The sequence below is a fragment of the Scylla paramamosain genome, chromosome 34, assembly GCF_035594125.1.
Source record: "Scylla paramamosain isolate STU-SP2022 chromosome 34, ASM3559412v1, whole genome shotgun sequence".
NCBI lineage: Eukaryota > Metazoa > Arthropoda > Malacostraca > Decapoda > Portunidae > Scylla > Scylla paramamosain.
Genome location: NC_087184.1, coordinates 8,075,220 through 8,097,719, shown reverse-complemented (window position 1 = coordinate 8,097,719; position 22,500 = coordinate 8,075,220). Strand labels below are relative to the sequence as shown.

The window sequence follows — 22,500 nt, the reverse complement described above, 5'->3', positions numbered from 1 at the left end:
AGAGAGCCACGCCCCTTCAGTGATCTAGGAGACGCCCACAACTTGCGAGGGGAAGAAAATAATCATGAAGGAGGCGAAGGAGGCGGAGGAGGAGGAGGAGGAGGAGGAGGAGGAGGAGGAGGAGGAGGAGGAGAAGAAGAAGAAGAGAAGAAGGAGAAGGAGAAAGGAGCTTAAAAAATGACATATAACTTTCTATTTAAACAATGTAATGTAAACGTGGGAGGGAAAAATATTAAACATAGAAGGAAAATATATATAGATGATTGTCTGGAAAGGGGGAGAGAGAGAGAGAGAGAGAGAGAGAGAGAGAGAGAGAGAGAGAGAGAGAGAGAGAGAGAGAGAGAGTATTGTCAGGATGAGTATGAAATGATTGGGTATTTCGTTGTTATATTGTATCATCATCATCATCATCATCATCATCATCATCATCATCATCATCATCAACTTTAATGGAGAATATATTAATTTTGAATAGTTTGATAGTTTTTTTTTTGTTTAGTATGAGAACAACAACAACAACAACAAAAACAACAACAGCATCGTCATCACCACCACCGCCACCACCACCACCACCATCACCACCACCTCAGCCCGCGTCACCAGGGGCTGGCAAGTGGCAACCCCTTGCTGACGTCACGGCGGGGGATCACACTTTTTTGGGAAATAATAATGGCGGAGGCGGAAGTCAGTAAGTTGTGGCGGTGACGTCATCCGTGCTTGCTTTAAAATCCATGAGAGAGAGAGAGAGAGAGAGAGAGAGAGAGAGAGAGAGAGAGAGAGAGAGAGAGAGAGAGAGAGAGATTTTCTGAAATTTTCCTGAATTTTCTTTTTAGGCTTCCTTTAAAAAAATACTTTCTGCTTGTCATTTTTTCCTTTTTTTTTTCCCATCCCTGTGCCCAAAACATGTTCGGTACACATTTTCTCCCCATAGTTATTTGATAAGCAGTAACAGCCCTAATGAATAATGCATTCCATACCAACTCGCCCTATTCTCCCCTCTCCTGCCTAGGCCTACTGACTTCATTCCTCCTTACCCTTTCTTTCCTTCCCTTCTTCTTTAATCCCTCTAGGCTTACTGACACACTTTCCCCTTCCTCTTCCCTTTGCTTCCCCTTTAATGTCTCGAGGCCTTCCCTACTCTTCACCCTGTGTAGGCCTACTGACACAGTTCCCTCTTTCCCCCTTCGTTCCTTTCTTCCCTTTCAGCTCCATCCTGACCTAACCTAACCCAACGCTTCCTTATCTTAACCTACTTTACCTTTCTTTACCTTACGTCACCTGTTCATATCTAACATAGCGATATTTTACCTTATTCCACGATATCTTCCCTTACTTCATCTTACTTTACGTAATCTTACCAAATCAAGCTTAACTTTACTTACCTATCCTAAACTTACTTTTGCTTTACCTTACTTTATTCAGTCTTACCTAATCCAACCTAACCTAACCCAACCTAACCCAACCTAACCTAACCTAACCTAACCCAACCCAACCCAACCTAACCCAACCCAACCCAACCCAACCCAACCCAACCCAACCCAACCCAACCCAACCCAACCCAACCCAACCCAACCTAACCTAACCTTTCCTTATCTTACCTTAACTTATCAAACTTAACATAGGGTAAGGGTGAGTAGGTTAAATTATGTTAAGTTTGATAAGGCAAGGTAAGAGAAGGAACCTAACTTAACTTTAGTTTGCCATAATCTTAAATTACCTTACCTTACCTTACCTTTTCTTATGTCATAAGGAGCTGTAGAAGAAGATTAGACAAATTTATGGATGAAAATGATTGATGAAAATATGTATGTTTTATACAGAGACTGCCAAGTGTAGGCCTGACGAATTCCTGTAGCTTTCCTCATTTTATGTTCCTATGTCCTTAACCCAGCCTAACCCAATCCAACCTAAGTCCTCTTCTCCCATTCTTCTCCTTCCCTTCCGCATCCTTCCCTTTATTGGCACCGCGGGGTGTTACAAGGTGAAGGTGAAGGGCACATTGTCGGCAGCATTAAGCCCTTGCCGTGGCGCTCATTCTAGTCTCGGCGCCCTTTGAGTGGTGGCCGCGAGCTTAGCGTGGGACTGAGCCGATTGTCACCCACACGGCCACGCGTCCACACTACATTTTTCGCTTTCCAGTATGTTTCAGTAGGCCTAAGGTTAAGCGAGGGGAAGGAAGGGACTGGAACTCTCAGGGGGGTCTTTTGTTTCAGTCTTTTTGTTGCCCTTGGCCAGTGCCCCTCCTACATAAAAAAAAAAAAATAGGCTGAGCTGACTTGCCCCTCATTCTTCTTCTTTTTGTTGGATGTTTAAGTAAGTTGGCCAGACATTGTTAAAAAGAGGGGAAAACGAGCCCGTGTGGTAAGTCAACAAGTTAACTTTTAAATGGTGGGGGATAAGAAGGATAGGCCTACCTGGTGTTTGTACCTGTAAAGAGAGAGAGAGAGAGAGAGAGAGAGAGAGAGAGAGAGAGAGAGAGAGAGAGAGAGAGAGAGAGAGACGTTTAATTTCTGCTGTCTAAAAAAGTAGATAAAGTTTTATTCATCATCATATATATATATTTTTGTTAGTCTTTGCATATCAAGGACGACGGGGAGAAAACACACACACACACACACACACACACACACACACACACACACACACACACACACACACACACACACACACACACACACACACACACACACATTGTATTGAATATTCCCTTCCAATTAAATCCCCTGTTGTACTGTGAATCTAATTGTCACGTTTTGCAAGGAGACTTTAACAATTCAGAGGACTTGAGATTGAAGCAAAATGGACAGCACAGTGGAGGAGCATCTGACCATGACTGTACTAAATCTCTATATACACAAGAACATAAGAAAATAAGGGAAGTTGGAGGAAGCCATCAGACCTGCATGTGGCAGTCCCGGTTAAACGTGGCAGTTGTGGGAATTTCGTATAGGGCAAACAGATGGCAGAGTTATGTGTTGAGTCACTCACCTGGCAACACGTTCACTCAGGTGTTGGCAGGTGCATTTGTTGATAAGTGAAGTCCCAAAGGTGGATGGACATTTGGCTGTTTAGGTCTTGTCTCCAGACCAGGCATTACTAAACGTACTGGACTCTCATAATGATTGTTTTTCAACGCCTAATCCGGGGAGGGCCAGGTACGGACAGGACGAGGCAGGTGGTCAACGCCTTGTATATTTGTTTTTCTGTCTTATGACTTTTATTCTCTTTTGTATTCTTTAATTATTTCTTTTTCTTTTTTTTTTTTTGTCTTGTATAAGGTCATAAGAAGGGCCACATGGCTATCTCTCTCAAGCCAACCCGGAGGCAAGTGAGTAAGACACATAATGAACAATGCTGGGTCCTGGGGCCTGGGTCAGTGGGGTCATTGTCTTGGCCACATAACGAACAACGCCAGACGTACTGCTCTGGGTCAGTAGGACCCAGGTACCCTCTAACTTGAAACTGATACATTCAAATACCAGCCTTCTTAATTTGTAGCACTTCACTCCTCGCTGATTAGTCCCCAGTTCCTTTTATACCTTGGCATTATTTGTGACTACTATGTTTTTTTTTTTTTTAACTCTGCCACAATTCTGTTACTACTATCACTATTTTAATATGTCGTTTTAGTTGCAGCGAATATTTTGTAGCGACGCTAATGGCCTTCCCTTTTTAAATCAATCAACTTCTAAGACCACTTAGGTGATAAGTCGTGTTCATGAGTGTTACTGTTACCATACCTGTTATTGATACTACACGCTGTAGAACCCCCCCCCCAAAAAAAAAAAAAAAACATAATAAAAATAAATAAATCTTGGTATTAATAAGACACACGGCACACTATTCCTCACTGATGGCGCAAAATCCTTTTTGAACTGTCACGATATAATAACCACCTTGAAATCCCCAGCCACTGCCACTCAGCCTGTTGGAAAGCAGTGGAGTGAAGACAACAGAGCGCGTGATGAGACGGTCTCTGGTTTCCGCAGGTGTGGGAATGATTAATTAGATCCACACCTGCCTGGCCTTTGTACTACTTCTCCCATCCTGCGTGCCCTCAGGTGTGTGAATAATTAATAGAGAACGATCATCTACTAAGGCTTTATGCAACACCCTTCCTGCATTTTAGTCTTCCCAAAGTACGTGAGAATCTTTATTGAAAACTACCACCATATAAAACTACCGCCTCTTATAGCTTCGTACCACCTGTACCTGCCTTTATTTCTTCAGGTTGGTTAGAATAATTAACAAGATCACCTGTTTTTTTTTTTATTTTTACCGTCTTCGTAATTTCCACAGGTGTACTCGGTGATCGTAATTAATAACGCCCACCTGGCAGATGACCATATTCTGTAACACTTCCGCGCTGCACCTTGATTACCTTCAAAATTATCTGCTTTGAAGTTGCAGGGTTTTTTATGGGTATTTTTTTATGGTTATAGTAACAAATGAACAAGATTCCTACATTATTAACCAGAGAAACACTTCAGCACTGGCCTAATCATCTGCGTGAGCTTTGAAAATAGTCTTGGTAAGGATACAATTTTTTTTAAGTGTGTTTTTACCGTTCTGGTGGTAAATTAATTAACAATATTTCTACATTATTTAACTAGAGAAACACTTGAGAACCAGGCTAATCATCGCTGTGGCCTTTCAAAATAGTCGTGGTGGGAGAGCAAAGCGTTTCTGTACACTGGCCAGAGCTTTCCGCCACGTGTGTAAGGGTCAGGTGCCCACAGGTGTTCGCTGAGGGAATCGTTAACGCGGGCACCCATCCCCACACCTGGCCGGGTTCAGCGCCGTAACTCTCTGACCGAGGCAATGCCTGTGAAGTAATGGAGGTCCCTTATAAAAGTTAGAGACTCGTCATCGCGCCCAACCTGAGCATTTGTAAATATTTACAGTATAGCTTGATAATCGCCACATAGGGAGAGGCGGGACGCGCTGACCCAACCTAACACTCGTGCTGTAGCGTGACTGGCACTATTGTGACCTCGAAAAAGGGAAGGATATCTGGCTTTGGTGTTGAGACGCGCTCAGAACGTACCAACGCATGAGAAATAAGTAATGTACGAGTATTTCAGAGACCTTATGAGGAAAATTATACAATGGAACTGGGGGGTAGCTGCGCGTGCCTTCTGTGCTCATCTCCGTCTCATTGGCCTTTGACTGTAATGGGGGGTGTCCTTTACCCCCTTACTGACATCCAAGTTTCCACAATGTACCCTCCCAGTGTTCCCCAAGGTGCCCATTTATCGACCAATTCGAAGGAAGCTGTGCGCGGACAGGACCCTGCAGATTCTCAACTAGGCGTGCTGGCCACTGCACCGCGGGGCGCTGAGACAAGAAAAGTGGAGAGAAAATTAAGTAAGTTTTGCAAAGAAAGAGATTAGAGAGAATTGGACACGCAAGAGTAAGAAATAGGAATTAGAAGAAAAAGAAAAGAGAAAATCAGACGTGCAAACAAATTAAGACCTCATGGCGCAACAGATAACGCGACTGTACATTTATTTATATATTTATTTATTAACAACATTTAGGCTCAAACTGACTAGATCACTCCAAGAGCCGTGTTATTATTCAGGTAGACAAAAAAGAAAACTACAGAACCAATAAATCTCATCAGTGAATACCATTACAAAGACGAGACTCAACACAGCACACTGCAACACGAGGCGGTGCAGAGGCTGGATGAGAGTGAGAGGTGGAAATAGGCAGGCATGTTTTATACTGGAAATGCCACGTGTAAGCCTTCTGGTGTCTTGGAGCTTTCCTCTTAAGTCCTCATGTAACCATCACCAACACACCACTACACCTATCAATCCCTTCAGCCATCCCCAGGTGAACCCACACAGGGGAGGTCGACCACCGAGTCCCCTGGGTGATCGCTGAACACACGCCTGCCACAGCTGCCAGCACAACACAAGCACAACCTTTCCCTTCGCCTTACCCTCGGGACAACACGTGACATTACCTCCCTCCCTGCCCTGTCCCTTCCCGCAAGGCGCTAGGGAGTCAGGCCCTTGTTCGTGTGGGAGTGTGTGTGTGTGTGTGTTGTGTGTGTGTGTGTGTGTGTGTGTGTGTGTTCCCGGAGTCTGCCTGGGATAAACCGTGGCGCTCTCATGCCGGCAAGTCAGCACCAGCCGAGTTTGTAAAGCGATTAGAGAGAGAGAGAGAGAGAGAGAGAGAGAGAGAGAGAGAGAGAGAGAGAGAGAGAGAGAGAGAGAGAGAGAGAGAGAGTTTAAAGATTCATTCATGCAAAAACTGGTAAATAGACGACTGGGTGACAATTGACTGGGAAGCTGAAGAACTGACTGACTGAAGTACTGGATGACAGACCGAATGGGATATTGAAGAACTCACTGACTGAATAAAGGGCTGAAGAACTGGCCGACTGACTGACTGACTGAATGAATGAAGAACTGGCCGGCTGATTAACTGAAGAACTGGCTGGCTGGCTGACTGACTGACTGACTGACTGAAGAACTGGCTGGCTGACTTACTGACTGACTGAAGAACTGGCTGGCTGACTGACTGACTTAAGAACTGGCTGGCTGACTGACTGGCTGACTGACTGACTGAAGAGCTGGCCGGCTGACTGACTGACTGACTGAACAACTGGCTAGCTGACTGGGAGACTGAAGAACTGGCCGGCTGACCTAACTGAGGAACTGGATGACTGACTGACTGACTGGAGAAATGGCTGACTGACAGTCTGGAACACTGGAGAATTAGGTGACAGTTAATTGGATGAGAGCTATGATTGTCAATAAATATTATCTCTTTGACTGCTGATGGCAATATGACACTTATCATTTCATTTGAATAATCCCACTGATAATTTATTTACTAACAGAGCGAGAAGATACAGATCATTCATGTATCTTTAACATTTCTGAAGCGTTGAGGTAAAAGAATTGAGAAGCATTCCGCAGAACACAGCGACAACCAAACCTTTACAATTCTTATTGTGCAGAGGGAACGAGATTACTGTTGTTATTTTCACGGGTGGAGGAGGCCAGCCAGGGGAACATAAATAAACCAAATGAAAAATAAGACTGCTAAAATTACCACATCATTAAGACTGCTGAAATTACCACACCATTAAAAAAAATTATAAAGGAAGATTCTGTAAAGGAGGAAATAGAAGCAGACTGTTGTCCCTTAGATATTTATTTATTTATGTATTCATTTATATTTATTTTTCTTTTTATCTCCCATGTTTCATAATTCAAGAATTTCTTATTATACTTTCCTTGTATGAATTCTGCCTAATGTCTAGTGGCGAGTTAGTCAGTCCCCTTTATGTTGTCCCTGGTTGTCCTCGTCTTGTCTGAAGTGGTCTGCGTTTTGTGGGAAGGGAGGAAAATATCTTGTTGATTGAAGATAACCCTCGTTAATCTGAGTGAAGTAGTTTATTATATTAGTGTATGTGTATCCTCCTTCCTTCGTCTATATGTCCGTCTTGTTGTCTCCATTGTTTCCTCCTTTCCTCTCTGTCTGTCTGTCTGTCTGTCTTGTCGTTGCCCTTCTTTTCTCCTCCTCTTTTTGTCTCATATTTTTCTCTCTGTTAATGTTCTGTTTATTTATTTTTTTTATACGTCTGTCTGTGTGTGCTGTGTGTGTGTGTGTGTGTGTGTGTGTGTGTGTGTGTGTGTGATAAGTGAATAAGTCACCCGTTGAACCCTTTATCCTCTTGTGACTACTGATCCTGAGCATTTTCTTCGTCACCTTTGTTGTATTCTCCATATCACTTAAAGATCTCTATCAGGTTAGCTCTCCTCTTCATGTGTGCCTCTCTGAGATATGTGAATTTAGTGGTTTCATAAGGAATACTTTTGATCCCTTGTATCTTTTCAGTTCTCCTTTGTACTGGTTGTAACAGACTTGTATCTATCATATAACACTGGGACCAGAACCTGTACTCGCAAACGAGGTGTGGTCACTGCCAAATATTATAACTAATATTATTTTGGGACTTCAAATTTTAGCTCATCTGAAGTTAGGCGATTTGCTTTGTTTGTTTGTTTGTTTTTTTTTTTATTTTCTTCGCTTTTATGTTAGGAGGGACACCGGCTAAAGGCAACAAAAATCCAATAAAAAAAATAATAATAAAAAAACTCACAAATGCCTGTCCAAAAATAGGGTCCGAAGCTATAGTAAAAAATTCTAGCTTCTGTGCTTTGTTTTCTCACACGGATGGTCAGAGATGGATTGTACAAACAGTGAGGATGAAGCAGTAGATTCTCGTGTAAATAAAAGAATACATAAATAATACTGGAAAATATTTTAAACAGCAGTAAATAGCAAGGAATAAACAAGATTAGGCAGCAAATAACCGGTGTGCACTAAACACGAGCAAGATAATCAGGTGTAATTAGGAACAGGTGTTTGTAATTACCCTGAATTCTGCACGTGTACAATAAAGACACGTGATTAGGTGCAATTAGAGTGTGAAGGAGCAGGGCGGCGGCAAACTGTGTGTGTGTGTGTGTGTAGTGTGTGTGTGTGTGTGTGTGTGTGGAGGCAAGTTAAGTCCTCCTTTTCTTCATCTCCTCTCCATTCCAGACTTTCCTTCCCCTGTCTTGCCCTTCCTTCACCACCGACCATCTCTTCTCCTTCCATCGCCTCTTTTCTCACCATTCATTGCTCTTCGTCATATTTTTTCTTGGAGTGCTCGTCTCTTACCCCTTTCCCCTTCCTCTTCTGATCTTTCTTCGTTCCTTCTTTCTCAACATCAGGCTTCCATCATTTCGTTTTCCCTTTATCATTCATTCCCTCTCTTGTCTTACGCAAAGAAAACGTGGAAACGGCTTCAGTCTCTCTCTCTCTCTCTCTCTCTCTCTCTCTCTCTCTCTCTCTCTCTCTCTCTCTCTCTCTCTCTCTCTCTCTCTCTCTCTCTCTCTCTCTCTCTCTCTCCTCTCTCTCTCTCTCTCTCTCTCTCTCTCTCTCTCTCGTGTGACCCATAATCGCCAAACAGACTATTACCCTATAAATAGATCCACTTTGCCAAGAAAGGAAGCTAAAAAGAAAATGGTGCCCGTCATCAAAGAGAACGGCAGACGAAATTATTGTATTCGGGACAGACTAAGGTATTTTTGGCCGCCGATTGAAGTCTTCCACAGAAAACGGGACGAGGAAGAGGAGGAAGAGGAGGAGGAAGAAGAAGAATAAGAGGAGGACGAGGTTAAGCTTCTTAGTCAGACGTTGAGATTTATTATGAAGATCCAAGAGAGAAAGGGAAAATTAAGTTGTCTCAATCTTAACTTTATGTAGCCCTTCCGTAGAGGCGAGTTTTAGCTGATGGTCACAGGAAATATCAACGTAAATTTTTTTCCCCATTTTCTTTCTTCCTCTCCTTTTGTTTTATTACGTTTGAGGATAGATTGTAAAAAGAGAGGAAAGATTATCGTGAGTCTCTACTATTTATGATTTTTCTTGGCTTTCTCATTAGTTTTATTAATCCAGAGAGAGAGAGAGAGAGAGAGAGAGAGAGAGAGAGAGAGAGAGAGATGGACGGAAAATATCTTGTGAGTTTAAGCTATCATGAGATGAAAGTGCTGGTGAACTAAGATGACACGGCACGCTGGCATCATTTTAGTACCTCTCACAAAACATAGGTGGCGTTGATCCTTCCCATCTCATTTCTCCTTCGTGTAATTTACCTCCTTCCCTCCCTCCCTTCCTTTACCTTCACCTCTCATTCACTCCCTTATCTTTCCTCTTATTTACCCTTCCTTCTCTCTTCATTTAGCCTCTTTCATCTCTCACTCATTCCTTATCTTTTCTCTTCCTCCTTTATTCTTTCTTTCACTTTCTTATCCCGCTTCTCCCTCCAATACCTTTTTTCTCCCTCCCTCCCTCGTTTGCCTCCATCCCTCTGCCTCCCCTTTCTCTCCCCCCTCACCCTCATCTCCCTGCCCCTTCAACTCCTCCCTGTCCCTATTCAGATGATCTCTCCCTCTGGAAATCAAGTGTTGCAATATCGAGAAGCTGAAAAAAAAATGTAAGAGTGAGAGAGAAAAAAAGAAAGTCGTGTGTGTCTCTGTGTGTGTGTGTGTGTGTGTGTGTGTGTGTGTGTGTGTGTGTGTGTGTGTGTGTGTGTGTGTGTGTATTGATTCGAAGGTGCACATGGCTTACTGACTTCAGACACTCACACACACACACACACACACACACACACACACACACACACACACACACACAACACACACACACACACACACACACCAATGACAGCTTATTTCTATCATCATATCTTCATTAAATCTCTCTCTCTCTCTCTCTCTCTCTCTCTCTCTCTCTCTCTCTCTCTCTCTCTCTCTCTCTCTCTCTCTCTCCGCTCTCTCTCTCTCTCTCTCTCATTATTAAATTATCACGGGTTCCCCTTTAAACCTAATTCACCTTTCACACTGATGCTCCCTTCCATTAGCCAAAGACATACACCCATCTCCTCCTCCTCCTCCTCCTCCTCCTCCTCCTCCTCCTTCCTCCTCCTCCTCCTCCTCCTCCTTCTCCTCCTCCTCCTCACCTCCTCCTCCTCCTCCTCCTCCTCCTCACAGGTTCCGTTTTCTCTGTACACTGTCCCCTGTGTCTTTTCTTGCCCATTAATTTTCCTTATAGTGTTCTTCATCTCCTCCTCCTCCTCCTCTTTCTTCTCCTCTTTCTCTTCTTCCTCTTGTCATTTATTTCTTTTATATATGTCCATTTTTTTCTTTTTTTTCTTTTCATTGCTTTCTTATTTTTCTTTATATTCCTCTTCCTTCTTCTTGACTGTTTTTCGTCTATTTTTATTCTTCCTTGTCTGTTTTGCTCTTCATACTTTCCTACTCTGTCTTCCTCTTCCTCCTTCTTCCTCCTCCTCCTCCTCCTTTTAGAGTTGGTTACCTATTTTTTTTTTATTTATTTATTCACTATTGAAGGAGATGTACTGTAGGAGGAGGAGAAAGAGGAGGAGGAGGAATAGTTTTTGAATCTTATTTCCGTGTTTTGTCTTGTAATCAGCTGTGTGTGTGTGTGTGTTGTGTGTGTGTGTGTGTGTGTGTGTGTGTGTGTGTGTGTGTGTGTGTGTGTTGGTGGCAGTCAAAGGTATTGTTATTGTTATTATTTTTATTGTAATTGTTATTGTTGGCCTTTACCTTCGTCTTGTTTTTTCCTTCTTTCTTCTTCTTCTTCTTCTTCATCGTCTTGTCTTCCTTTTCTTCGTCTCCCTTCATCTTTTATTGTTGTTGTTGTTGTTGTTGTTGTTGTTGTTGTTGTTGTTGTTGTTGTTGTTGATGGTGGTGATAATGGTGGTGGTGTTACTGTTGTTGTTGTTGTTGTCATTGATGTTGCTGTTGCTGTAGTTGTTGTTGTTTTTCACCGTTGCTGTTGTTGTCGTTGTTGCTGTAGTTGTTGTTTTCATCGTTGGTGTTGTTGCTGTTGTTGTTGGTGTGGGCGGTTGTGACGGCCTTCCCGAACCCGCTCACCTGTGAACCCGCCCTTTCCGAGGCCAGATCGATCAGGGAAGCAAGTGTGCGTGTGTGTGAGTGCTGGATGCCAGGAAGAGAGAGAGAGAGAGAGAAGTAGAGAGAGAGAGAGAGAGAGAGAGAGAGAGAGAGAGAGAGAGAGAGAGTAGGTGGGTGGATGGGTTGGAAGAGACGGTATATTGCATTCGCTCTCTCTCTCTCTCTCTCTCTCTCTCTCTCTCTCTCTCTCTCTCTCTCTCTCTCTCTCTCTCTCTCTCTCTCTCTCTCTCTCTTTAAAAGATAACATGGATACTTCGTTTAGGCAAAAGAGAGGACAGGCTGGAAATGCATCTCCCCTTCTCCTCCTCCTCCTCCTCCTCCTCCTCCTCCTCCTCCTCCTCCTCCTCCTCCTCCTCCTCCTCCTCCTCTCCCATCACTTCAGCGCCTCCGTCAGTGCCCATCATTGTTAATTCAGAAAGGTGTTGCAAATGACAGTTAAGGTCTCGTGTGTGTGTGTGTGTGTGTGTGTGTGTGTGTGTGTGTGTGTGTGTGTGTGTGTGTGTGTGTGTGTGTGTGTGTGTGTGAGGTGAAGTGATATACACCTGTTGATGAAGACAGGTGAGGTGTGCAAGGCGTGGGGTTACCTGGATTTATGAGAGGAGGTGCTCAGGCAGCCAGGTGTGAGCAGGGAAAAGTGTAGATGGAGGAGGAGAGGGAGAGGGAGAGAGAGAGAGAGAGGGAGGGAGAGGGAGAGGGAGAGGGCAAATGCTGAGAGGGGCTAGAGAAATGAGAGGTAAGAGAGGAGAGATGTAGAAAGACCCATGTGAAAAAGGTTAAGAAAGAAGAAGGGGGCAAGAGTGATGGGAAAGAGAATAAGAGAACGGGATTGATGTACAGCAGTGATGGGAGTGAGGGGGACAAGGTAAGAGATGTCCAGCTAACGTGATGGGAGGGAGTGAAGGGAAGAAAAGAACGTATGGAAGTGAGGGGGGAAGGATAAGAGCAGAAAACAGATGAGGGGAATGAGGAGAGACACAGATGAAGAGACGGGAGGGAGAAAGGAGACGAGACTGACTGGAAATGAGATGAGGGGAAGGTAAGCAAAGTGGTGGGCAAGGGAAGCGATTTGAGGGGAAGGCAGGGAAGGGAAAGGGTTGAGGGAGGCACAGGTAAAGGGAACAAAGACCAATATCACAGGCGGGGGACAATAGTGGGGCGTTGGGCGTGCTCACCTGGGGCGGGGGCGGGACGGGCGGGCGGGCGGGGGTGGGCGTGGGCGTGGCGGGGCTGTGTCTCCCTCACCACGCCCAAGTCTCGCCGCTCACCTACCTCGCCTCACCTGGTCCCCTCAGAGCCATAAGGGAGCAAAGGGCGGGCGCGGCGCGAGGGGAGGAGCGCCTCTAAGCCCCTGGACGCAGAGTGGAAGATCCTGCGTGCCTCGGTGAATCCTTGGTTCCGTGGCGGGGAGTCTTGGCAGCCCTCTGATTATTGGTCGACATGCAGGCTATCTCAACGCTGATTGGCTGCCTGGCCCGCCACTGCACAGGCTCATGGGTGCTGAACGAAGCTTTACGGAACTTTCAGCCTCGTCTTTGTCCTCACAGCGCTTCCTTCGTGTCCTCCTTGTCCTTGTTTGCCTTCAGGATCTCCTTTTGTTGGTGTTTTGATGGCAGGTTTTGAAGGGAGGGGCGTGGGGCGCGGCACGAGGGCGTGGATCTCTGCGTGGCGAGGGGCGGTGTTGGATGGCACGGGCTGAAGGCTTGGGGAAGAGTGTGCGTGGTGTGGGCGGGCGGGGAGGGGCGCGGGGGGAGGCATGTGTGGGTCTGTGTGGCGTATAAAGTGTAGCAGACTGGTTCAGCGATCAGCAACGGCGGTGCAGCAAAGGCGATCCGCTCCCCTCTCGCTCACCACGACGACAGGGCGATCCTTCTCCTCCCCCTTACCCCCCCTCAGGCTGTAGCGAATCCCAAGGGCACACACGGTCGCGGACTGTAGCGTGGTGTAGTGGTGTTGTGGTAGCGTGGTGACGGCAGCAGCAGCGGCAGCAGCAGCAGACATGGCCAAAATCAACAGTGGGTCTTGTCTTCTCCTCCTCGTCCTCTTGGCAGCCTCGTCCTCTGCCATAGACATCAGCCGCCTCTCAGGGCACCGACACTACACCAAGAGATCAGGTAAGGCGCCCCACTCCTATGCCCTCCATCCTTACCCCTGCCGCCCTCCTGACGAAGGTGTGAGTGGTGGGTTGTGTCTCCACTTCACCTGTAGCTTCTGGAGGAGGTGGCGCCCTGGGGTCTGTGGTTGTTGTTGTCTTGGTTTTGTTGCTTTGGTCTCGTTCGCTCTTGTCTGACGAAGGTGTGCTCGGCAATGTTGGCTCGCTCTTCCTTTCTTTCTTCTCGCTGGTAAAGGAACCATTACTGTGTATGAACTCTTATTTTGTAACGTCATGCCAGCAGCCCTCATGCAGCAGCCTTCTGAGGAACGGAGGGACGAAATTAACAGTCCTGTCGTCCTGCCCATCCTGTCGTGGGTACAGGACACACTAAGTTTTCTTTGGTGTTGAATACCGTGCAGGGCGGGAGCCGATCCAAAACTTTTTACCTATTGAAGAAATGAACCGAGAGATTATTGCTCGAAGCTTCACGGGGACAGAACAGGAGGCAGCGAAGAAAGTTTCCGGGCGAACTTTTGTCTCGCATTGATAGACAATCGAATACACGCCGCGGAGGAAGAGGTGAAGGAAGTCACTAAATACAAATTCCTCTGTCTGCAGTAACAGAGGGAATACCACGTCGCCAAAAGGTTTCCAGTTACAACGTTTCCTGCAAACTTTTATCTCCGAGTTAGTGGACCTTTCAAACCACGCACGTAAGGAAAGGGATATAGGGAGTGACGAAACCTCCCATTCTACATCAGCAAACGAAGGAAAAGAATAAATTAAAGACTTACAGCAAAATGTTTCCTGGCGAAGTATTACGCCCGCACCGGTAGACCTTTCAAAAGCACATCTGGCAAAGGAGGAACTAAATGGAACTTTAAATATTCACTTCCCCATCAGAAGTAACAGGGGAAAAAAAAAAATCACCAGGCAGTCAAAAGTTCCCAGGCTTCCAATATCATGGCAGTTTTCTTTCTTTTTCTAACTCATGACATCTGCTAGCTCCTCTCAAGCTTATATAAAGAAAGAGCAGATGAACTTTATTGGATATCGAATTTCCCATCAGCAGTTAGTAAAGAAACAGGAGAGAGTCAGATGTTTCCAGGTTAAAAATGTCCTGGCGAGCTATTACCCTCACGTCGGTAGGTCTTTTAAAGCACGTAGGTAAAGAAAGAACTATAGGAATTAAATGTTAAGTTCCCTGTCCTCAATAGTTGAAGGTTTCCAGGTTTTCCAGTATACATGCGATTTTTTTTTTTTCTCGCGCCAGTAGATCTTTCAAAATATGCAAAGAAAAGTTATAATAAACGACGAGACCTTTAATTCTTCATGAGTAACCGAAGAGAACACCAAGTCAGAGGTTTCCAGTAAAAATTGCAGGGCAGCTGTAATCTTGACACCAATGGATTTTTCAAAGCACATATGAAAAAGAGCTGAAAGAACTAGAGATTCAGTACCTCACCAGCAATATCTAAAAGAAACACCACGTTGTCAGTTTCCAGCAAGTTTCCAGACGATGCATCAGTAAAGTTTTCAAAGTTTATGACCAAAGAAAGAGTTAGAAAAAAAGCCGCTAGATATTATATACCTCTTGAGCCGTAAAGAGACACTGTTCTGGATTCTTGAAAGTTCTGGACCTCTTTATTTCAACTACTTTCAACTGGCCGTAGTGGAAGAGGTCACGAGTTTCAAAGGTTGCTTCCATTATTCCAGCAACACTTTAACAAGAAATTTACATCACCAATGAAAAACCTCACATAAGAACACGCATTGTTTCTTATCCATTGAACTTGTTGACCTTTTATTTCAACTATTCTTAACTGGCTGTAGTGGAAGAGGTCACTGGAATTCTTAAGACTCTTTTCATTATTCCTGTAACAGTTAAACAAGATTTCTGCATCATCAGTAATAAAACCACCTTTAAGAACTTACATCATTCTGTATTCTTAAACATTTTGGCCTCTAAGTTACGTGTATCATGCTGCAGTGGAAGAGGGAGTTGTTTGAGTTTTCAAGGTTGTGTTTTCATTATTCCAGTAATAGTTTCAAGACACTTCTCGTAATTTTGGATTTTATCTTCTACAATTCTTTCTTGAGACTGGCATATTTAGTGGGCCTTTATTTTTTGTCGCTGTCCTTTTGTTGCCCTTGCCCAGGCTCCCTCTTACATTAAAAAAAAAAGTTTAACAAGGATTCTACCTCACCAATAATAAGAACCCCCATAGAATCTTAACTAGCATTCCTTGTGGCCTTTGAAAAATAACCTTAATGGAAAAATGAAACGTTTAAGAACACGAATTTTCATATGTGCCTCCCTCCCACAGTTTAAACAAGAATTCTACAACACCAATAATAAAAAGAAAAAAAAAAACACCCATAAAGACTTAACTCCTCACCTCCCTAACCTTTCAAAAATAATCTTCATGGGAAATTTGAAATGTTTAAGGAAAAAGTCTCCCTCCGTGACTCCCTCCCATAGCTAAACAAGGACTCATCACCACTAAATAAATAAATAAATAAATAGAATGCCACCTATAGAATCTTCAGTCACCATCCCCGTAACCTCAGAAATAATCGTAATGGAGAAACGAAGGGCATGAGAACGCGAACCTTCATCTTTGACTCCGGCACGTAACACCTACCTGAGGGCGAGGTGAGCCAGGAGGAGGCGCGCCACTCACCTCCTGCAGTAGCTAGAGGAAACTTTAATCATTGGTTTCCTGCTTGAGTTTTATCCCGTGCCTGCAACTCACCCTACCCCTTCCCCCTTCCCCGCGACACCCCCACACCCCGAGCTTGTACCCCTAACAAGCCCTTACCTGCCGGGAAGAGAGAGAGAGAGAGAGAGAGAGAGAGAGGAGAGAGAGAGAGAGAGAGAGAGAGAGAAGGTATAGGAGGTGCAGTGAAGAAAAAATAGCGGACGAAAGAAGTGAGAAAAGGAGAGAGAGAGAGAGAGAGAGAGAGAGAGAGGAGAGAGAGAGAGAGAGAGAGAGAGAGAGAGAGAGAGAGAGTCTTGACCATCCTACTAGACAGAATAGAAGGGGAGAGGTGAATCTGTTAACTCCCTCGCGGGCATAAGAGAGAGGGAGAGACAGCGTTTAATTCTGATCCATTTCAGAGTCTGTGAGAGGAGAAAGGGAAGAGAGAGGGGAAGAGAGGCAGAGTTCTACCGTTGATTAAACAATTTGATAATCTGAGGGCATGGTAAAGTATATACATAAACGAGGTTGTCAAGGTTAGGTAGGTTAGGTTAAATTAGGTAGTTACTTCTTGTTATGTTAAGTTAATTTACGGTATGTTACATCATAATAAATTGGTTAATGTTTAATTACATTAGCATTAGCTATGTTAGATTAGATTATATTCAGTCAAACTTAAGTTAGGATGACGAGGTATAGTTAGGTTTATATAAGTTAGGTTAGGTTAGATTAGATAAAATTATATTAAGTAAGATTTTGGTAAGGTTTAATTGTATTATGAATAATTAGGTAATTAAAGTTTGACGAAAGAATTGTTAGATTAGGTTAGATTAGGACAAGTTAGCTTAGATTAGTTCAGAGTTAGGTTAGGTTAGTTAAGGACAAGTTAGGTTAGTTTAAGTTACTTAAGTTTAGGACAGGTTAGGTCAATAAAGGACACGACAAGTTAAGTTAGTTCAGGACAAGTTAGGTTAGGTTAGTTCAGCACAAGACAAGGTACGTAGTTAAGATAGAGTGATTCAGTTTGATGAGAAAATGCTTTAATGAACATGAAAGGCAAAGGAGCGAAGGTAGATGAAGATGGCGTGGAAAAAGGGTGGGAAGTGTACCCCTGCGCCGCCTCCCGTAATAGGAGCTCGGCCTAACACAATTACCTGCGGGAAAGTTTAACAGTTAATTGAATTCTTAGGGGAAGGGGAGTCACCTGAGTGTTACCTGGGTGTTACCTGTACCTGTACCTGTATCTCACGGGGCGGCCTGGAGGGTGTACAGGTAATGAGAGAGAGAGAGAGAGAGAGAGAGAGAGAGAGAGAGAGAGAGAGAGAGAGAGAGAGAGAGAGAGAGAGAGAGAGAGAGAGAGAGAGAGAGACCGGGATAATAAAAAAGACAAAGCATAGTCGTGAGAAAATTAAATAGAGATTAAATAGAGAAAATCAGTGACCAGAGAGAGAGAGAGAGAGAGAGAGAGAGAGAGAGAGAGAGAGAGAGAGAGAGAGAGAGAGAGAGAGAGAGAGAGAGTGTGAGTGAGTGCGTGCAACCATGAAAGACAATGAAAGAAGCAACAAATCAACCGACACACAAACACAAACAACACACACACACACACACACACACACACACACACACACACACACACACATACACACACATATAAGGACAAAGGAGCTGCGTCACTTGGGGATTACCGTGGGAATGGTGCACGTGATCACCTGTAATGGCGACGCTTTGTGTGGTTCGACAGGTGTGAAACGAGATGGCGAGACGTGACCGAGGAAACGAAACGAAGCCAAAGGAAAGGAGAGGAAAGGAGGAGATGAAACTAAGATGAAATGAAGCTTGTGTTTGTTTTCCTCCGTATTTTCTCGTATTGTTCTTGTTCCTTTTCTTCTTGTTCTTCTTGTTCTCCTCCTCCTCCTCCTCCTTCTCTTCCTCCTCTTCCTTCTCCTCCTCCTCCTTTTTATTATTATTTTTATTGTTAGTGTAGTAGTAGTGGTAGTAGTAGTAGTAGTAGTAGTAGTAGTAGTAGTAGTAGTAGTAGTCGTAGTAACAGCAACAGCCGCAGTGGTAGTAGTAGTTTGTAGAATAGTGTAGTAATAGTAGTAGTAGTAGTAGTAGTAGTAGTAGTAGTAGTAGTAGTAGTAGAGAGAGAGAGAGAGAGAGAGAGAGAGAGAGAGAGAGAGAGAGAGAGAGAGAGAGAGAGAGAGAACAGGAAGCCAGTCATCTATTACGAGGCTAGACTATCGAGGAGAGGGAGTGGGGGGAGGAGGAAGGGGAGGGAGAGTGAGGGAGAGGGAGGGGAGAGGTGTCAGCCAAAGATACACAAGGCAACGAGACAATAACCAAAGAGATAATAGTTACGAATGACAGTGGATAAAGGAAATAAGTGATAAAGGAGGGAAGGAAGGAAAAAATGAGATAAAGGATAGATACAATAAAAAAATATAGGTCATAAGTAGGAAAATGAGACAGAGAGAGAGAGAGAGAGAGAGAGAGAGAGAGAGAGAGAGAGAGAGAGAGAGAGAGAGAGAGAGAGAGAGAGCTGGAATAGTAAACAAAGAATGAACGAAAGAAAATTGATAAAAGGAAGAGAGCCAAAAGGAGACAACTCAAAGGAGAGATCGAGAGAGAGAAAAAAAAAACTGATAACTGATAAAGAAAACATGAGTTACGTAGAGAAATAGCAAAAGCAAAATAGAGAAACGGAAAGAAAGTTAAAAAAGAAGAGGAACGCATAGGAGAGTGGAGGGGAGAGGGGGGTAAGGGAATGAGTATGAGTATTTGCTGATTGAGTGAGTGAATGAATGAATTGACAAGGTGACTGAGTAGGCGCATGAATTAGTGAGGGAGGAAGGGAGTGAATTAGTGAAAAACGAGTGAGAGTGTGTGAGTAAGTGAATGATACGGAGGATGAATAAGTAAAGCGTGACATCAGAAGTAAATGAATAAGTGAGTCAGCGAGCAAGTGAAAGGAATCGACGAGAGAAGTGATGGAGAGAGCGAATAAACGACTTTCAAGGGAGTAAAACAACAAACACGTAAATAACTGATACAGAAATTGATTAAGCTGAATAAGAAGGAAATTGAAACCATTGAATTGATAAACTAAGTAAGCAACTCAGAGAGAGAGAGAGAGAGAGAGAGAGAGAGAGAGAGAGAGAGAGAGAGAGAGAGAGAGAGAGAGAGATTGAGTGAATGAGTGACAGAATAAGTGAATAAACGACTGGATGAGAGAGCAAGAGAGACAGAGAGAGATAGAGAGAGAGAGAGAGAGACAGAGACAGAGAATGACTGACAGTGCTGGAGGGTGAGGGAGTGATCAGTGTGTGTGTGTGTGTGTGTGTGTGTGTGTGTGAGTGGGTGTAATGTGTGCCAATAGGGCTGGCATGGTAGCTAGGCCGGGATCAGTCTCAATAGTGCCACTTGCTGAACCTTCCGCCTTCACAGCTAGTAAGGATGTGCTGGGGCTCTCCTGCCTACCTCCCTGCCTGCCCTTACCTCCCCTTGCCTCCCCTGCCTCTCCCTGCCTCGTCTGTGTGTGTCTGTGTGTGTGTGTGTGTGTGTGTGTGTGTGTGTGTGTGTGTGTGTGTGTGTGTGTGTGTGTGTGTGTGTCTAATGCAGTTTTCTATCTTTCATTTCTCAGTCTGTCTTTCATAATGTCTCTCTCTCTCTCTCTCTCTCTCTCTCTCTCTCTCTCTCTCTCTCTCTCTCTCTCTCTCTCTCTCTCTCTCTCTCTCTCTCTCTCTCTCTCTCTCTCTCTCTCGATATTGTTCTCCTTCCTTCCTTCCTCCAAGCTTCTCTTTTCTTATCCTCCCTCTCTCCCATTTCTGTCTTTCTAGCATTCGCCTTTGTCTTCCTGTTTATTTTTCTTTCTTTCCTCTTTCTCTTCTCCCTCTCTCTCTCTCTCACACACTCTCACACTCTCTCCTTCCCTCTTTCTCTATCCACGATTTTTCTTCTCTTTCCTCGCTTGCCACTCCATGTATTTCAATCTCTCTCTCTCTCTCTCTCTCTCTCTCTCTCTCTCTCTCTCTCTCTCTCTCTCTCTCTCTCTCTCTCTCTCTCTCACTGCGTATGCACCTCCCATTATTTCTTCCTACCGCTTTCCCATTTCTCCCCATTTCCGTCTCACTGCTCCCTATATATATACTCTCCCACTCTCATCTGCACTCTCCCTCTCACCACTCGTCTTAATTAGTAATGATACCCATCTCTCGGTGCCTTGTCTCACCTCAGGCACTCTCTCATTAGACTTCAAGCCCCCGTGGCACTAACTGGCACTGAGAAGGCATGGATTTTTTGGCATTGTCCTTCCCACACTCTCCCACACTCTCCCACACTCTCCCTTGCTGTCATGTCCTTGTGGCACTAGTATCTTTCACCTCGCCTGTTCGTGCCATGTTAAATTTTGTCATGTTATCTGTGTAGAGGCTGGGTTTTCGTGTAGTCTTGATTGGCACTCGTAAATGTGGCTCTCTCTCTCTCTCTCTCTCTCTCTCTCTCTCTCTCTCTCTCTCTCTCTCTCTCTCTCTCTCTCTCTCTCTCTCTCTCTCTCTCTCTCTCCTGCCTCCCTGGTGTGTATTTTGGTGAGTTGGCGCCCCTTCCAGAGTGCCTTGCATCTGGCACTCTGACACTGACTTTCTTGTCCTTGCTCTCTCTCTCTCTCTCTCTCTCTCTCTCTCTCTCTCTCTCTCTCTCTCTCTCTCTCTCTCTCTCTCTCTCTCTCTCTCTCTCTCTCGTAGACGTTTTTTTTTGTCCATATTTTTCTTTATTTTCTTTATTTCTCTTTCACGACAGGAAGACTCGCCAAGGGACAAAAGAATAAAAGCATAATGATAGTAATAATGATCAAGTTTTCTGACAGTCTCTCTTCCAGTGTGTGTCTCAGAGCTTTAATTTTACTTGCTCATAATTCATCTTTTTAACACGAAGCTCTCCTATGTGCTTTCTGGTCTCTCTCCTGTCGTGCATGGATGTTTTTCAGGTAGTTATGCTTGTACCTTGTGGTTTCAAGGCAGATTTATAGGCTGAAGTCTGTCATATGATTCAGGTTATGTAAAAATGTGCGATGACCTTTGCCCTTTGGAAATGAAGTAATAGACAATCTCTCTCTCTCTCTCTCTCTCTCTCTCTCTCTCTCTCTCTCTCTCTCTCTCTCTCTCTCTCTCTCTCTCTCTCTCTCTGTTTACTACCTTTCGTTAGCACATTTTAGTTTCATGTTGCTTTTTTTGGCACTCCTTTGACTTCCATCTTCGTTTTTTTCTTTTTTTGTGAAGGCTCCTTTTTCATACCTTGCCTCCTCTTTTAGCACTTAATTTGCATCCTTCAGTATCCTTTAAGGCTCCCTGTGGCACTGTCCCACGTCCATGGCACCCTTGATACCTCGTTTGGATTTTTCTGACATCCTTTCTTAATCTTTAGTATCCTACGTCATTTTTTTTAACGCTTTGTCTGTGTCTGGCATTTTTAACACTTCTGATATCCTTCTTGAATATTTTCAGTATCCCTCACATCCTTTAGTAACCTCTAGTGTATGTAGACATCCCTTTTTTGAAACCCTTGTTATCCTTTCAACCCTTTCACTCGCATGGCTGACCTTACTTAACGCCACGAGCACTGTGAAGTATAGTTTGCTTGGACACACACTGGAAATAGAGAATAGGATAGAAATTTCGCCTCTTCTAAACTATACGGAAGACCTTGGCGCAAAAATAAACGTGTAAAGCTTGCAACTGATTAGTGTGGGAAGAATTGTGAAGCAGTGAAAGGACTAAGCATCTCTTGGCACTCTGGCACTCTTTGGCACCTTTTTTTGGCACCCTTCGGCATCCTTAGCAGCGGTATAAGTGATGCATCCTGTGGCGGCTTCGTATCGCAGGAGGAACAACGCAATGTGCTGCCCCTTTGCTCGCCCCTCTACATTCTCTCTCTCTCTCTCTCTCTCTCTCTCTCTCTCTCTCTCTCTCTCTCTCTCTCTCTCTCTCTCTCTCTCTCTCTCTCTCTCTCGTCCCCTCAGTGCCGGAAGCAGGTTGTCAGGTGGGTTGGGACTGCGAGTAAAGTGAAATTTATATCTGGTCCTCGTTCATCCTGTGGAGAGAAATGCACATCCCACAGCTTTTCCGTGATGCATGACGCGCTGGTTACTATTGCTCTCTCTCTCTCTCTCTCTCTCTCTCTCTCTCTCTCTCTCTCTCTCTCTCTC

The 22,500-nt window shown here is 44.3% G+C and overlaps 1 protein-coding gene across 3 annotated transcripts in view; it reads left to right on the top strand.

The window, feature by feature from the left end:
* The first annotated feature begins 13,286 nt into the window (after nt 1–13,286).
* Nucleotides 13,287–22,500, top strand: part of LOC135090088 (IDLSRF-like peptide) — a 146,584-nt gene continuing 137,370 nt past the window's right edge. For 2 of the 3 annotated variants that reach the window (XM_063986406.1, XM_063986405.1), the window contains exon 1: nt 13,287–13,618. In XM_063986406.1, coding sequence (XP_063842476.1) covers nt 13,504–13,618 — 115 coding nt within the window. In that variant the 5' untranslated portion in view covers nt 13,287–13,503. The remainder of the gene's footprint in view (nt 13,619–22,500) is intronic. The other variant, XM_063986407.1, reaches the window with a different exon arrangement.